Genomic DNA, 18,958 nt, shown 5'->3' with positions numbered 1-18,958 from the left:
AGCCGCCACTACAGCGCCCAGAGGGGTTTACAAAGAAAAATCCACTCCAGTTACTTTTCTCCTATTATTCTGCCTGTGTCGCAGATGGTCTTGCATTCTGTTCATGAATCAGGAAGCTCAGGATGAACAGCGCTATAGGCCTTTCCTCTATGGAGTTAAGCTGGAGAGAATTGTAGAAAGAAATTAGGAAAAGTAATCTGCCTGCCTCGCTGACCTCATCAACAAACTGTAATTCATAGCATTTCCGGCAGTAAGTGTTCACTTGTTCTGCAGCGCCACCACAGGGAAAATTAGGTATTACAGTAAAGTCCAGATATTAGGTATTTCACGCTCTAGAGACATTGATTCAATACTGTATGTCTCTGCACGGTGAGAGGGAAAAGAGTGGGGGCGGTCTTACTGTGAGTGGGGGCGGTCTTACTGTGAGTGGGGGCGGTCTTACTGTGAGTGGGGGCGGTCTTACTGTGAGTGGGGGCGGTCTTACTGTGATTGCCGGAGAAAAGGACTTTCTTGGTGACCGGGTAACAGGGAACATGAATAAATAAGCCATGTCTGCAAATATTGTATTAAAGGGCTTGTCCGGGAGCACAAAAAACATACAGGAGGGGTGGGGGGTGGGGGGTACAGCTCCCTGTGACGACAAAGTCGGACAGCACTAAGTAAATTTAATTCAGTAACTTGTACAGATTTATTGTCATACCAACGATATCGACATGGGAAGCAACGTCTCAGACCTATACGGTCATTAACCAAGTAGGTGAAGCAGTGGGACATGCGCTCACGTCACAGCTTTCTAAAAACGCGCTAAACTTCCGGGGCTCCTCCGTTCGGGCAATCAGGGCATATTTTGTCATATAAACTATTTAGTAAGTGTTTTCTTTTTATATTATAAGAGCATGTCTTGTTTACTTGTACCCCCGGACCACCCCTTTAATATTTTATTTTGAGCTGCGTTCTTGGAGGTTTTCTGCCCTTACGAGTGAGTTTCACATACTTTTCTATGATCGTCTGATAATCCAGAATATCTGATAATCCTGCCTTTCCAGGTCCCACAGATGCCAGATTGAAGGACTTCTACTGTATGTGACAATTTTGAGAACCGGCTACAATGCTTTGGGTTCCTTCAGAAATGAAAACCACGGGTCACTCGAAGGGTTAATAAATGTGGCGTGAGGACGGCGTAAGTTTTGGAACAGGTGAAACGGAACTAGGGAAAGTAAAGTGATGCGTCTGACAATGTCTTGTGACAACGCTAGACTGGAACTTTTCATACCATAATATATGCGCATATTTAAACTGGGACACGGAGCGGCCCTCGGGCGACAGCCATCCGCACAGCTCCCAGGGGGTTTCAAGTGGCTGTCGTAATAAAGAATAATGTATCCGGGTTATTTATAGTCCCCGGGACCTGCGGTAAAATATTTAGTTCATCCACAAATCACGATCAGACTCGGCTGTGGTTATGTAGTGCGAGCGAGAGGCAGGTGGTGGAACACGCAGTAAACTAAACGCTATACATAGAGATCAGGCGCTCGTACCTACAATGGGGCACAGCTGCATGCCCGAGACCTGATGTGCACAGGGACTATAGCACCTGTAAGGGCATGCTGGGAGTTGTAGTTACCAAACGATTGGAGCGTAAGCAATGGACTAAAGAAATGCTGAGTAACTTTGCTTAGTTTAAATCATGAAGTGAATCTTCACCTATTATTACCATGTCATATTTATGTCCTATAGTCCGCACTGATTTTTCTAGATAGACCCAGCACAGCTCTAACTGCTTCAAAAGTCACTATAAGGCTTCGTTCACATCTTGCATCGGGGCTCCGTTCATGGGTTCTGTCGGAGCTTCCCATCAGGGGAACTTGTGAACTGAAACAAATGGAAACCATAGGTTTCCGTTTGCGCCACCATTGATTTCAATGGTGACGGATCCGGTGCAAATGGTTTCGGTTTGTCACCGCTGTGAAAGGATTCCGTTGTTTTAACGGAATCAAAACCGTAGTCCATTGCGCTATTCATTCCGTCAAAACCCTTAAACAACGGCGACATCTTTGAGGGACAGGCCATTATAATAAAAGAAAAGTAAAATAAAGTCAAAATAAATGAAATAATAAATACACATAAAATACTCACCCAGGCCAATCATTGTGTTTCCTCGGAAAGCCCAGCGAGCAGTGTTTGGGCTTAATAGAAAGTCTATGAGTCCGTACCCCCCTGCGAGGAAACTCGAGCAGAAACTAAGCGGCCCAGAGCTCACCGGAGCGCCTCTGCCGCTTCATTTTCGTGATCGGTGGGGGTCTCATTGCTCGGACCCCCACCGATCACAATTTCTGAAACGTCACTATGACATGTCAAATTTATTAAAAAAGTTCAGTTACACTTTAACAATGTGCCACTTTTATTTTCAGGTGATCTTTAAAGATTTATTGGCACCACAAAAAGTGCCAGGATATGTCACCACTTTGCAATCGGTAGTGTTTCAAATGCCGGGACCCCCACCAATCCCCAGGATGAAGGGGCGGCAGCCATGAATTAGCGCTGTGCCCCTTCTGAGTTTTCCCTGCACAGCAGCTTTTCTGGCTCCCCGGCTGGGCAGAGAACTGCACCCAGCTCCATTCATATAATGCGGACGAGCCGCAGTCAGTTTGTGGGGGGCCGTGGCGCCGCCGTGCAGGGAAAACCAAGAAGAGAACGCAGCGCTAAGTCGGAGCTGCAGAATCTCAAGTTCAGTGGGGAGCCCGGCAATCGGACCCCCATCAATCGCAAAGGTTATTGCTAGGATGTGCCATCAGTTTCTATGATGTGATTAACCCTTTGATATCTCTGGTATAAAAAAATAAATCATCACTTGTAAGTTTCCAGCATTAAAATCGTCCATATAAAATCAGGTTATTATGGATCTCACACCGAGCTGTATTTTCTATGAATATAAGTATAAGTTCGGTACGATACCGTATAACCCGAAGCAGCCGACCAACAGGTAAGATCAGGCACATATGACTAAGAGACTAATAAAAGTCAATGTGTGATAGTTGCTCGGAGGCTTATTAATGGGATTTGTATTAGTACTCACCAGCCGGTATTTCCGAGAGCAATAGACACAGAGCTGAGGAGAAGATTGCACTTGGATTCACTGATAACGGCATCATTAGCAGCTGGAGAAATGACTACAAACTCACGTAGCCCGTACCTGCAAAAGATGCATAATACTAATTAACGACAGAGTCCGTGTCATTCCAATGCCTCTGAGGCAGCTCTGCAGCCCGGGGCTCATTAATCATACTGGCCCAGTTTTTCTAGAGAAACGTGGAGTGATTAGATCATTACAGCATCGGATTTCATGAATAGTGATTTTTGTGTTTCCTTGCAGGGGCTGTGATCTCGTGTGGAAAGTATCGGCTTTTAACGATCACATATATGTTACACGGATCACCTGTAACAACCGGAGTCATAATGGCGGATGCGTTATGTGAAAAGATCAATGAATTGTCATAAAGAGTCCCAGGAGTAAGCAGATCCCTGTAATCCCTGCCAGCTTGTCATTTAAATGGACAAAAGAAAAAAATATATATTAAAACACTGCCACCTGCAGGTCAGTTGCATATACAGCACCCAGTACTGAAAAAAAACAAAACAAATTATTATCCTTTGCAAAGACTGCAAATATTTCGACCAGGTCAGAATTTTACTGTGACCAAAAGGGCATTATCGAGTGCTAGCCTTATTTATAAGGCATCTGCATATTACACAGGGGGTTAACGGCTTATTCAGACGAATGTTGAATACATCCGTGTGATGTGAAAACGGCCGTCACACGGACGCATGTATTTTAATGCGGCCGATCACGCGGCTGTTTCACCAGACCTTGTAAAGGGTCAGTTGAAAAATAGAACATGTCCAATTTTCTTCTGTTTTCACAAATCCCTCCATAGATTCAAGTCTATGTGGATCCGTGAAAACGGGACACGCATGGGGCAACAGGCGTTTTTCACATCCGATTTTCCCCACGTTCGCATGAATAAGCCCTAATGCTGTAATGAAGTTACTGCAAAGATATGAGAGTGATGGGGTGATGCGTGGAGGTGAGTGGGCTTATTTGCTTGGTTTGAGGTTTAGAAATAAATTGCGGAAACTTGAAAAACGTGAAAAATCTGTTTTGCCTACAATGTTTGTGCCCCCCCCTTCCAACTCCTATTAACCCACTGATCCCACTATAATGGACGCCATGGGACAAGCCGGCTACATCGCCGCTCTTCATGACACTTGAGTAGCTGGATCCTCCTCTTGCCCTCAGCTGTGTATAATGCATATATTGTATAATTACTTGCGTCATGCCCCACTGTACACGCATGTATGATACACAGAGCAGGGCAGAAGGGGCAGCACATGGCACAAGAGATTCAGCTTGTTCTTTATTTTTGCCATAATGCTCAGATGGGGCAGTGCCGGAGCAGTGAGCTTAGGGTCTTATTCACACGATGCGGTCAAGTTGAGGTTTATTGCAGCAATTATCGAAAAATTTCCGCAAAACGCTACGATTTTGCAAAAAAAAAAAAAAAACAGCTGCAATTTGACCAGGTGTGAATGAATCCTACAGCTTCTATCTTAGGCCTCATGTACCTGGCAGAGTTGTATGCGGGAGGCTGTATAGTAGCACGCCGAGGTCCCTGTGGCGGTGTAGTTCAGAGCTGCAGGGATCCGGTGTGCCGCCGTGTGATGCTCTTTAGAGTTATTTTCTAGGGGGAACCGTTCCATGACACGTGATGCAATAGCACAGGCCACAATTTATTTTCTGTTGGGATTCGTAACTTATGTGACTCCCTACAGAGGTACAGCAAGGCCTAATCTATGGGTGCGCAATAATGACGAAAAGCCATAAGACAATATAGTACATAAAAACAATTAGGTTATACATAGTGGATGTGATCCAGTCTCCATGAAACGTTCTGCGTATAATAAACATATGCTTAGATGTAAATCCACTTATTTGTGGGGTTTTCGTGGCAGCGGGAATTATTAGGAAAATCCGTATTCCAGCCATAGGGTAAGAGAGGAGACACGACAACAACCGCCCACCGCAGTGTTAATGAGACGTAATTTAATAAATTTGCTGCATGACCATCCGCTTGTATCCAGGCTCAATTATACTGCATTGCCGCAGGCAGGGAGAACGGATGGCCTCAGGTAGTTTGACATTGAAGGCAGAGGTGTGATGTTCATTTCAGGGATATACATAAGGCATATGAAACAACTTATAGGACATTTCCCTATAGGATTCAGTGTGTATAATTTCCCATGCACGACAGGTTTGTGGAGTAAAATCTCAATGTAGGAGGGCTGCTTACCCATTGACCACTAGATGGCGCACTTAAGCAGTAATTTAAAAGGGAAGAACGCATCAGGCTGGGTTCACACGTTGCGGCCATTTACTGCACGGCAAAGAGAGGCAGGTCAAAACTGCATGTGTTTAAGTTCACACTGACGATTTTCTACAAAAGGATTTCATTGCGGAAAACCTGCTGCATAATAAAGTAAATGATAAGCAGAAAAAACGCTCAAAAATTGACCTGCGGTGCGGTTTTTAATCTGCAGCATGTCAATTGTTTTTGCGTAATTTCTGCTTTTTTGTTGTTAAATTTTAATGGGAAGGTAAAATCCGCAACCAATAGCAGATATTGAAATTTTTTGCGGCGGGAAATCGCAACTCAGGAAGAAAAAAATCTTCTACTTACCCAGAATTCTGTGCTTCTTTGTCAAGGCCGGCCTCCTGGAATGATGTTTATCCCATGTGACCTGTGCAGCAGTCTCATGGTACGAAACATCATCCCAGGGCTGCAGAAGTACGGAGGGACGCGCCGCCATGTTAAGTACCCATTTTTATTTTATTTTTTAATTTATTGCAGGATTTCCACAGTGGACATTCTGCCCGAAAAACTGCACCGCAACTTGGTGCGTTTTTTCGGCCGGAATTCCCTGCGGCGACCAGGGTGGATACGCTGTGTAACTTTACGCAGCATATCCGCCCTATGTGAACATAGCCTAATAGTGTGATTGGCCGCACAGTTTGTACAGGTGATATACGTTAGAAAAAGACGTTTCATCTGTAAAAATGACAGCCAATTACCGCACTGCAAATCCACATCAACTCGTGGTAAAACGCACTTGGTTTTGAGGTGCGTTGTTTGCGTTTCCAATTTGGACGCTTCCTTTAAAATGCAAGTCGACTTTGACGTTGTTTCTCAAAATGTTTTGTTTTTTAAAAAACACTGGAGGTTATAACTTTGAACATTAAAATCAGCGTTTTGGTTTTAGCTCTTTTCAGCGCACAAAAAAAAAAGCGTCGTAGTCATTCATCGCTGTTTTTTCAATTTATAATGGATTTCAATGGGAATTTGGCCGACTCAGCCCCCGGATAGGTCGGGAGGCTGAGTCCAGGTGGAGAACGATTGGAGAGGTGGCTGGGGACGCACGCGGTCACTCCATTCTACTTGATATCCAGATATAGATAGATAGATAGAGATATGAGATAGATAGATAGATAGATAGATAGATAGATAGATAGATAGATAGATAGATAGATAGATAGATAGATAGATAGATATATGAGATAGATAGATATATGAGATAGATACGAGATAGATAGATATATGAGATAGATACGAGATAGATAGATAGATAGATAGATAGATAGATAGATAGATAGATAGATAGATAGATAGATAGATAGGATAGATAGATACGAGATGGATGGATGGATGGATGGATGGATAGATAGATAGATAGATAGATATGAGATAGATAGATATGAGATAGATAGATATGAGATAGATAGATAGATAGATAGATAGATAGATAGATAGATAGATAGATAGATAGATAGATAGATAGATAGATAGATATGAGATAGATAGATATGAGATAGATAGATATGAGATAGATAGATAGATAGATAGATAGATAGATAGATAGATAGATAGATAGATAGATAGATAGATAGATAGATAGGATACGAGATAGATTAGATAGATTCGATAGCTTTCATTATACAATGATTAAAGGGGTCTTCCGGGTCTTTTTTTTTTTTTTAATCACTGCTTCTATATTTATATAATAAGGCGCAAAAGAATATGTTGAAACGCGTAGGCGCTAGTTCATGAAGATGTCGCTCAGAAGAGCCCATGACAGGGACTTCACACATTACGCACCATTCGAGCAGAAGACCGGAAGAGAAGCTCGTCCAGAAGAAGACCAGTCAGCGGAAGAGAACATTTCCGATGCGGGCAGAGTCACGAGACACTACTCGGTAGAAGACGACGTCTACAGCTTTGAACCGGTAAGTATATTACAAAGATACTTTATTCCATATGCATCATTTATTGCATTATTGTTTTTCAAAGGTGGACAGCCCCTTTAAGCTTTCTTTACAGGAAACCCTTATTAATTTTACCTGCCCGTCATTCAGGCTACAACGTTTTCTATTAAAGCAGTGACTACTTACCATCGGACGAGGCAGTGAGCGATCGGAGGGAAGTCGTTGTTGGTGCACAGTGAGTCCTGCATGCAGACCGGCAGAGTGTCTACAAGAAGCCCAAAAGAAACAAAGTACAGGTGATGTCATACCATGTATTACCCGACAGAAGACACGGGGGGGGGGGCGACTTATTGCAATTACGCCGCTTTTCTACATATGGCATTAACCCCTTATTTATCACATTCCGTGTGATATTCTAACATTTTTAGCAAATCTTCCATTCAGGAGCCTGGAGCTGATGAATGAGAATAATCCATCAATCCCCTTCACCTCCAGTCTCTCAGGGCTGCTGGTTAATTCCAGGAGCTGAGCAGAGGTTGTATATTACAGGCTCCGGCTGTCAGGGCACTTGTAGTTTTGCGACAGGTAGAGTCACAGGTTGGGGACCGCTGCTTTAGTGCATGTTAAAAATGTGAAAACGAAATTCTTCATATATTACGTCTGTGCGGAGTTCTCAGCGGTTGAATTTACAGGCCGGAAACCTAAAGCTGCTGTGCGGTGGTGACCACATGACAACACTTCTTGTTCTGATTTCAGTCACTGAGTGTATCCAAGTCCCCACACACATCACTGTTCCCATATATACATAAACATTACTATTAGGCTGGGTTCACACGACCATGTTACGTCCGTAATGGATGGAACGCATTTCGGCCGCAAGTCCCGGACCGAACACACTGCAGGGAGCCGGGCTCCTAGCATCATAGTTATGTACGATGCTAGGAGTCCCTGCCTCGCTGCCGGACAACTATCCCGTACTGTAATCATGTTTTCAGTACGGGACAGTAGTTCCATGGAGAGGCAGGGACTCCTAGCGTCGTACATAACTATGATGCTAGGAGCCCGGCTCCCTGCACTGTGTTCGGTCCGAGACTTGCGGTCGAAATGCGTTCCATCCATTACGGACGTAACATGCTCGTGTGAATCCAGCCTTACTATTCAGGCGAGGTAGATAAACATATCAATGTAGCTGGGGATTTGAATTCACAATATATGGTGCAGTAAAACTGGCAGAGCCCCGATCCTCGTACATCCGTTTTACTTTTACGTACCATTTCTGGTAGGTTTCCTTTAGCAAATCAAAGCAAAGTCTTGGCTTGACCGTGATGCAAATGTGGGGGGTTTAAGAATGGGAAAATAGTGGGGGCGTGGCTTAGCAGCGCATGTGAGTGGAGGCATAAACCGGAGCTCCCGCTGCCGATATCCTGCAGAATCATCCTAAGACTCACTTCTTCTACCGGAGACATACCTGAGGAGAGAGGGGAAACTGTGGTGATCAGGGAGACGTAATTCTGGACGCATCGGAGGCTGTGATGACCTGGTCCAGGAGATCCAAGACGGCCGAGGACGGTGAGCTGGGGGCGCAAGATGGCGCTGACATGTGCTCCTATGCAGTGAGCAGGGATGTGAGAGGGGCGGTGGCATCGCGGCTGGAACGCTTTGCCAGAAGAACCCCTGTGAAAAGTGATAAGAGAGAAAGGATGGCGGATGGAGGGAAGGAGCAGGCTGACCGTTCCGGATCCAGATTTGAACCGCTGCGAGCGCAAATGGAGGCAGAGGAGGAAGAGAATGGGGAGACTGTTACAGATGACTCAGGAGGAGGATCGAGGCGTACAGACCCTGGACAAACCGGGCCCAACGCTGGCAGATGTTTTTTCGGCGGTAAGCCTGAGCAATAGCACGCTAGCTAAACTTACCTGCCAGGTGGGGGGAATTAAGGAAGATTTGTCCATAATACGGCATGATCTTCAAAAAGTGTCGGAACGCACGACAGCGGTGGAGGGTCGAGTCAGCGAATTAGAAGACAGTATACTGCCTATGAGAAGAGACGTGAATGCTGTGGCGGTGGATGTTACGTATCTTTTATCAAAAACCGATGACTTGGAGAACCGCTTGCGTCGAAACAATGTCAGGATGGTGGGCATCCCTGAAAAAGTTGAGGGGTCCAATCCAGATGCCTTCTTTGAAAAATGGCTATTGGAGGTTTTTGGCAAGGAATCGCTAACCCCATTGTTTGCGGTGGAAAGAGCCCATAGAGTGCCCACACGACCGGGCCCACCTGGGAGGCCACCGAGACCGGTGCTAGTGAAATTGCTTCATTATAAGGACAGAGATCTGATTCTTCGGCAGGCCCGAGAAAGGCAAGATATAAGAGTGAACGGGGTGAAAGTGTCGTTCTACCCGGATTTCTCTGCGGAGATACAGAAACGGAGAATGCAATTCCTGGACATTAAAAGACGACTGAGGAATCTTCGAGTTCAGTACTCCATGTTGTATCCGGCTAAGCTCCGAGTGGCGGCATTAGGATCCGTACAGTTCTTTGAAAATCCGAAAGATGCGTTACGGTGGCTGGATAGTCACGAGGCTCGCCTACGACATGATCCGGAGGAAGCGGCGGCGTGATCAACAAATGGATGGGTGAAGTCGGGACTCTGCTATGGTGGAAGGAAGAGGACTCGCGCAGGAATATAAGGCATTATTTTCTGCATTTATATGTTGATTTTTGTTAAGATGATGTCTATATCTCATAGTTGGCGGGAGGAGAGGAAAGATGCTGTCAGTTTAAAGGCAGAATTGAATATAGGAGTCATAAAAATGCTACTTGTTTATTGAGGAGAAGGTGGCGGGAGGTTCTTGGTTTTGGAGGTTAAATTGTGGAAACAGATGGATTTCTACAATGTGAAAGGGAAGCTGTATGGTCATAGTGGTGACGTTTTCTTCACCAGCCCGGGCCCTCTGAGGAGGGTATGTTTATGGAAAGTTGAGTGGGAGGGGGTGGTGGGAGGGAAAGGGAGTTTGAAACGCAGTACGCTCTGATTGTCATTGGGAGTAATGGAAATAGCCACGGTAAAATGCAAAACAGATTCAGATGGGGGGTAGGGTAAATCTTCTGTCCTGGAATGTGAGAGGTATGGGAGAGGTAACAAAAAGGCGAGCTATCTTCGAATACCTGAAAGGACAGTCTGCTGGAGTGATGGGTTTGCAGGAAACTCATCTTACTACTGACACGGTGCAACAAGCGCATAGGGTTTGGATCCGACATAGTTTTCATTCCTTTCATTCTATATACTCAAGGGGGGTTAGCCTCCTGGTTCATAGGGATGTGCCTTTTAGCTGTATAGATTCCTTTAAAGATAGGGCAGGTAGATATGTTGGGGTGCACTGTAAATTGTTTAACTGGGAATGTATACTTGTGGTGTTATATGTGCCTCCCCCGTACTCTGTGGGTCCGATGAGAGAGGTGCTGGAGAAACTGGCTGGGTGGCCTATGATACCGACTATATTGATGGGAGATTTCAACAACATAATGAACAAAGGGTGGGATAAATTTCCAAAAGGGGGAGGGGTGGGGGATACTGGCCTGACGAGATTCGGACAGTACATGATGGAGGCTGGGTTTACAGATATTTGGCGGGCAAAATGGCCCTCTGCTACGCAATATTCGTGTGTATCATCCACATATGGATCATTATCACGAATAGACCTAATGTTTAATAATGGAATGTGTGGAAGGGGTGGAATACTTACCACGAGCACTGTCTGATCACTCCCCAATGTTACTTAAGCTCCGAACAAGCTCAGAGATGGGGGGGTTGAGAATGCACTGGAGGTTGAACCCGTTCTGGATACGATTGGTGGGTGAGGAGATAATAAATATGAGTCTGCGAGAATACTTTGAGTTTAATAAAGGTACGGTCCCTACGGATATTTTATGGGATGCTATGAAGGCGATTATAAGGGGAGTGTATATACGGGAGATCTCGCTCATTAAAACTAAGTCGCGACAAATGGGTCAACATTTGACAGACAGGGTCACAGTAACAGAGGAGAGGCACGTTACTAATAACACTGCGGAAACACTAGCCCAATGGAAGGTTGCTCAGAAATTGCTTAGGGAACATCAGCTGGAGCAAGCGGCTAATAAAAGACTATTTTTACAACAAAAATACTATGAGGAGGGTGAAATGGCGGGCAGACTGTTAGCAAATATGGCACGGCCGATGCGGGAGAGTGCGTTCATTCATCAGCTGCAGACAGTGCATGGGACTCTGGTTGGAGAAACAGGGGATATATTAGAGGTGTTAACATCATTCTACATGGAACTGTATCGCACTAAGGTGGACTACTCGGAGGATCTGCTGTCAGAATATCTGGCAGAAATGACATGGGTTACCCTGGGGGAGGAGGAGAGAGAGGGATTGGAGGAGCCAATTACGCTAGAGGAAATACAGGAAGCGTTAAGTTCTATGGCAAACGAAAAGGCCCCAGGGATGGATGGTATACCCACTGAATTGTATAAAACATACGGGGAGACGGTTCTGCCAGAGTTACTGGAAGTGTTCCAGGATAGTTTCACCAGGGGGCGTTTACCGCAGACAATGTACGAAGCTGTTATAGTCGTAATCCCCAAGGAAGGGAAAGACCGGAAACAACCTGACTCATACAGACCGATATCTCTATTAACCACGGACATAAAAATTTTAGCGAAAGTACTGGCTAATAGGCTGTCGCGAGTAGTGACTAAAATTGTGGGGACGGATCAGTCGGGATTCATGCCATCGCGCTCTACAGCAGTTAATCTACGTAGACTTTTCCTGAATTTGCAGACAGATGCTCCGGATGCACGGTGTAGAGCAGTGCTGTCTTTAGATGCCGCCAAGGCGTTTGATAGTGTGGAGTGGGGGTATCTGTGGGCTGTCTTGGAACGGATCGGCTTTGGAAGGAAATTTATAAAATGGGTACAATTATTATATAAGGAGCCGGTAGCTAGGATAAGAGCAAATGGAAGGATGTCAGATTCCTTCAGACTGGAGAGGGGGACGCGACAGGGATGCCCACTTTCGCCACTACTATTTGCATTGGCAATTGAACCCCTAGCCAATGTGGTAAGACAGCATCCAGGGATAGAAGGGTTTCGTTGTGGGGAGCTGGAGGAACGCATAGCACTATATGCGGACGATATCTTGATGTTCTTGGGGGAAATAAATTACTCACTGCCAGTGATAATGAATGTATTGGAGCGATTTGGTAGATTCTCAGGACTAAAAATTAATTGGAATAAGTCGGTGTTGTTGCCACTCCAGCCAGTGGATACGCCGTTGGTGATTGGAGGAATTGAGGTACCGTGCGTACAGAAATTTAAGTACCTGGGAATCACGATATCGGCGAGGGTGCAGGACTTTATTGAACTAAATGTGATACCATTGTTGAGCAAACTCACGGATAAGACCAAAATATGGCTTGGGCTACCACTGTCAGCATTGGGTCGAGCAAATCTCATCAAAATGATTCTGATGCCCCAGGTTCTTTATGTGGTGCACAATGCCCCAGTGTGGTTGCCTAAATACTGGTTCAGGAGAATCCATAACTTGTTTAGGGACTTGGTGTGGAAAAGGGGGATCCCCAGGATAAAACTGGACAAGCTACAACTACCAGTGGAACAGGGAGGGTTAGCTATCCCGAATGCATGGATATATTATCTAGCGGCTCAATTACAACACTTTAAGGGCTGGAAGAATAGGGAGGCGTGGGATTCTAGTGGGAAACTGGTGTATTATCTGGGTCAGAGAACGGATGTATTAGAGGCCATGGAATCTCATAAATTAAGGAGGGAGGCAAGAGGGAAGCCGACTTTACTATTAATACATAGAGTTTGGTGGGAAAGTAAGAAATTATTGGGGGTTACAGGATGCTCCAATTATATGCCTTTATGGGGCAATCCATACCTATGGGAATTTAATATGCTGGAAGGATTTCAGGATTGGGAACAAGCAGGGATCAGATATGTATACCAGCTGTATGAGGGAGGTGTTTTTAAGCCCTTTGCTCAAATACAGGAGGAGTTTGGACTCCCACATCGGCTGTTCTACCAATATCTTCAATTAAGGCATGCGGCGCAGACTCAAGAGAGACTGGTGGATCTGAGCTGTTCCACCATGGGAGGGATGGAGCAGGTACTAGGGGCAAAAGACACTAAAGGGATTATCTCGATGCTATATAATACGCTACTCTCTAGTTTTCTGGGAGACCCGTTGGTGGAGATCAGGCGTAAATGGGAAGAGGATGTAGGGCCTATAGGGGATGAAGACTGGGAAGAGGTATTGGGATCATCTAAAAAACTCTCTATTAGTGTAACGCACAGGAGGTCACAACTTTTTCTATTACACAGGGTGTATAGGACGACTAAGGTGCTATGGCAAATGCGCATTAGATCAACTAAGGAATGTCCCAGGTGCATGTTTGATGGGGCGGACATAAAACATATGTTTTGGAGCTGCCCGTTGCTAGAAGGATATTGGAAGGAAGTTAAAAGTATGGTGTCTAACGTATATGGAAGAGATTTCCCAATAGAACCTAAAATATTCTTACTGGGCTGCATTGGGGAGGAAGGAGGGGATGGAGTGGAGCTACTGTCTATTAAAAAGATTTTGTATCACGCTAGGAAACTAATCGCAAAATATTGGCTGCAGGCGGATCCCCCGGAGGTAGCTGAACTGGTTGGATATGTTAACCACACGGTATCACTGGAACATCGGATATATCTGAAAAGAGGGACAATTCAGAAATACGAGAAACAATGGGGTAAATGGGTACACGCCTATGGCAATGCGGATCACTAGATGAGATTTGGAGGGGGGATGACACACATACATGTTTAAGGTCTGGTGGAATATCGGTTTACTATGGAAGAGACATGGAGGAGGAGTGGTGGAAAAATCAGGAAAGAAAGGGGGTACTGCAAGGGAGGGGGGTAGTTCAGTTGGGGGGAGAAATAGGTGACAGTGTAAACAAAGATGTTGTATACATGCCATAAAGCACTTGAAGAAATTTTGCACTACTTAAGTGATGTTATGTTATTTTTATTTGATTTCTGTAAAGTACTGTAAGAAATGTACAGGCTGTATAACAGATGTTGTATTATCAATAAAAACTTGTTTGATTAAAAAAAAGAATGGGAAAATAGTGGCAAGAAGAAGGGTCTTCTACCATCTTAATGTCTACAGCATATCAGGATGAGCACAAGCTGCAGGCATCTGGGTAAGCAGTATAAGGGCCTATTCACATTGTGTTTGCAGTGTTCGCCCGGTGTATACGCCTGGAAAGCTTTCCCGGCACATACGCCGTACACATCCATAGGCCCCCGTTCACATGACAGGTGCCAAGAGTATCTACCCTCTTTTTTGCTGTATGGAATAGCTTAGTCGACTGCACTATTCCATACAGGAGGCATCTAGTAAGAAACTGTATATCACCGTATGGTTGGTGTAGGTGACGTATGCCATTGTATGACTATACGGTAACCTACATCGGAGGCATACGTGGGAGTATCTTCCAACATATAGCTCTGATGGACACTGTGAAGGCAGTGTGAATAGGCCCTTATAGACTTTAGGTAAAGTACAGCGCTTCCAGGTTATATATATTATTACCTGCATAGCAATCTTGTATGTTGCACAACCTATTCATTGCTGGTTGTACAGATGCCAGGAGGGAGCGGCTGTAGATAATCTACAGCAAATAACGTCCGGGTGAATATCGATCATGACATGCGCTTACCTACTGGATGAACAGACGCCAGTCGTGCATCACAGTCCAAAGCTTTCATAGTCTAAGTGTTATACCTACAAACAACCAGCAGGTGGCGCAACAAGACTAATCCCAGTACATATTAGACGTGATGAAACTAGTGGATCCGTATTCAATATGTGAACAATGAAAAACGTTTGTATCCCCCTCCATATCCCAGCTCCAATACTAATCACTGATATAGTAAGGCCCCGTAATGCCAGACGCAACGGTTCTGTTGCAACACGGACACCACCGGCAGAACGGGTTGACATTAACGGGTTCCGTCAGCTTTCCGTCTGGGTGTCCGTCATTTTACCAGAAGCAATAGTGCAGCATGCTGCGCTATTGTTTCCGGTAATTTCTGCCAAATCTGCATCGGAGGCCCCTACAGGAGTCTCCAATGCAGATGTGATCAATCCCCGAGTTATTGGAAGTACACAATAAATAAAATATTCATTCATATACAGGATACCTTCCACTTCATCGTCCTTCTCTTCCCTTTCGCCCGAGTCTTGTACAAAACAATGGTGTTTTATGCAGAATTTGAAGTCGGCAAATAAAACTTCCTCTCCTTTCTCTTCCCACACACCGGAGGTAAACTCCCCCTGGAAAACAGAGAACCCCTAAATCAGCGTGTGACGGACTGAGAGGGCACCCGAGGGGTAAATGAATCCCCTGCTGTATTATGAGAAACACTGAGGAGTCATTCCTATCAGCAGGTGTATATAAGGAAACAGTCATTACTGCCATTCCCATATTAGACAATTAGGTCGTATCCTGTGGATTGATGCGAGACCTGCACTTATGTCAAGGAGAGGGGTCCCCCCACCCCCACCCCTAGTGAGGCTGCTGACAAAGAATGATTGGAGAGGTGTGCAAGTCTCTATCCATTCTGTTCTATGGGACCAAGCTCTGCGACCATATCCTCGGCATTGGTGCGGGTCCAAGAGCTGGGACGCAAATTTAGAAGACATTTATGGCATATCCTGTTCACATGCCATACATGTCTATCTCGGGAATAATCCTCTAAAGGAGCACTCTGGGGAAACTGGTACCCTGTGTTAAAGAGGCTCTGTCAACACATTATAAGTGCCAATCAGCATCATACACTTCTCTCCATTCATGTCCATTTGTACTCAGCACAGCGTGATCTCGCGAGATCATGCTGTGCTGTCACATACACCCACATTAACTGTACTGAAGTATCTTGAGTGTGAATAGACATCACATCCAGCCAGGACGCAATGTCTATTCACAATCCCGAGACTTCGGTAAAGTTTGTGTGGGACTTACTCACACAGCACAGCGTGATCTCACGAGATCATGCTGTGCTGTGATTAAGTCCCACACAAACTTTACCGAAGTGTGAATAGACATCGCTTCCCGGCTGGAGGTGATGTCTATTCACAATCAAGACACTTCAGTAAAGTTAATGTGGGTGTATGTGACAGCACAGCATGATCTCGCGAGATCACGCTATGCTGAGTACAAATGGACATGAATGGAGAGAAGTGTATGATGCTGATTGGTCACTGATTGGTCAGCGTCATACACTCCTCTGTACAGTTGGTAAAAAGGTAAAAAAACACCCAGTTGTCTATTAAGAAACTAATTTTAATAAATCTAAAATTGTTCATAACTTGGTCAAAAATGATTGTTTTTCAAAATAAAAACCACTGTTATTACCTACATTACAGCGCCGATCACATTATGTAGGAGACAGGGCACTTATAATCTGGTCACAGAGCCTCTTTAAATCTAGTGACGGCCCTGAGGGAGCGGGACATAACCAAGGGTTTCAAAGACGCTTTGAGTCGTGCACCACCCCCTCAGGCCCTGCACTAAGTGTATCTGTTTTATCCAAAGTGTTCCCTTAAGTAAAAACATGGCTGCCAGTCACGCAAAACCATGACGAAAGACTGAATGCATGAAAAAGCTGAGTTTTTTGTTCCGTTTTTGGATAGGTATTTCGGTTAATACGACCGCAATGCTGGACTATGAGGGGAAAAGACACACGACAATCACAAGAATCCTTACATGGTTGGAATCTTTGAGGATGAGACGATCGCATTAACCCACGATTCTATCACAACCATTAGATGGGCCCCGGCCTCAGGCTGCAGAGTGTGAACCCGGCCAAAGACGGACTCAGTGCGGGAACAAGATTTTCTAAATTGTGTGTCATGCGGTAAATCCTCACCTTCTCTGGGGTCTTTTTGGAGGAGACTCCGATCAGCTTCCAGTCATTCAGAACCTCTTCAACTTTGGAAATAAACCTGTGATTATAGAAAGTCGCGAATGAAACAATTGTGAATAAAGAAGAATAAGATGGCGGCACATTCAGACGTCACTTATCTAAACCTGTCCGTACACTTAGACCCTGTTCAAATGGCGAAATTTTTGTCCCATTTATTTCAGTGGAAGTCGGATGCTTCTTTTTCCCGCTAGCTGATTATTTCAGCTAGCGGGAAAAAGAAGCGCCCTGCCCGATCCTCGGGCCGATTCCGCCCAAACCTCCCATTGAAGTTAATGGGATGAGGAATCTTCCTGCCCACAGGAAAAATTCTGAGCGGATTTTGCTGCGAGACCCGCCGCGCAAAATCCGCCGTGTGAACTGACCCTCACATTAGCGGTCAGCACGACGCTCATTTAGTCAACTGCTATTTCCCCCCTTCTAATGGTTAGGGGGGAATGAGCCGCCACCGTACCTTTCTGGCTGTGGTTTATCTCCCGCACGACTGAGGGATCGGCTATATTGAAATCCAACAGGCCTGATGCTTCTTTCCACGCCACATGCGACATCGGGGGAGAGTCGTACGGTTCCCATACATATTAGATAGGCGGCGATTCCTGACAAAATCGGCAGGTTTCGGCTGACTTTCATCTGATGTTTATTGGCACCCTCATAGTTAATTATGTGAAAAGTCATAAACCTTACCCCACAGACTCGTTCTATGGAAAGGCCGCCATAGAGACGCGACTTCCTGTGGTAACGTGACATAAGGCGCCAGTCGTTATTTCAAGGTGACGAGAAGTGCAGCCGTATTGGTTGGCACCTTTTGAATTATCTTTCCATAAACGGACGATCTAATGTCACGATGTTCAATCAACAACAAGACACAGGTTTACCATAAGGTTCTAGGATAAAGGTGACAAACAATATGGCTGCCCTTCTGCCGTTAACCTTGAAATATCGGCCGATGCCAACACCTCTGTATGTAAATAAAATAATTGCAGGGAGTTGTATTTTCCCCAAAACTGGGGGTGTCGTTGTTTGTGAATCACTAACTTAAAGCATCGGAAATGGTAATAACAAGACGTGAGGACGCACCTCTCCCACTCAGAGGCCGTGGTGAAGTCAGTGATCTCAAATACGTCAGACTCCGGCTGAAATAGAGAATATACTGGTTATTAAGAAAATATACAGGTTGTACAACATATATACAGGGTATACACACACACACACACAGCACAGTATACACACACACACACACACACACACAGCACAGTATACACACACACACAGCACACAGCACACATATATATACACACACACACACACACACACACACATATATATACACACACACACACAGCACACATATATACACACACACACACAGCACACATATATATATACACACACACACACACACACACACACATATATATACACACACACACACAGCACACATATATACACACACACACACAGCACACATATATACACACACACACAGCACAGTATACATATATACACACACACACACACACACACAGCACAGTATACATATATACACACACACACACACACACACACACACAGCACAGTATACATATATATACACAGCACAG

General features: G+C 44.9%; 1 protein-coding gene across 3 annotated transcripts in view; it reads right to left on the bottom strand.

Annotated features, from left to right (window-relative positions):
* The window catches only part of RAB3GAP1 (RAB3 GTPase activating protein catalytic subunit 1), an 83,979-nt gene that overhangs the window by 59,152 nt on the left and 5,869 nt on the right, over positions 1-18,958 (bottom strand). For all 3 annotated transcript variants that reach the window (XM_075829198.1, XM_075829199.1, XM_075829200.1), the window contains exons 2-6: positions 18,435-18,490; positions 17,304-17,379; positions 15,576-15,708; positions 7,502-7,580; positions 3,077-3,193 (exon numbers count right to left, since the gene is read on the bottom strand). In XM_075829198.1, coding sequence (XP_075685313.1) covers positions 3,077-3,193; positions 7,502-7,580; positions 15,576-15,708; positions 17,304-17,379; positions 18,435-18,490 — 461 coding nt within the window. The remainder of the gene's footprint in view (positions 1-3,076; positions 3,194-7,501; positions 7,581-15,575; positions 15,709-17,303; positions 17,380-18,434; positions 18,491-18,958) is intronic.

Source organism: Rhinoderma darwinii, chromosome 6, assembly GCF_050947455.1.
Source record: "Rhinoderma darwinii isolate aRhiDar2 chromosome 6, aRhiDar2.hap1, whole genome shotgun sequence".
Lineage (NCBI taxonomy): Eukaryota > Metazoa > Chordata > Amphibia > Anura > Rhinodermatidae > Rhinoderma > Rhinoderma darwinii.
This window is presented reverse-complemented; position numbering and strand designations above follow the sequence as displayed.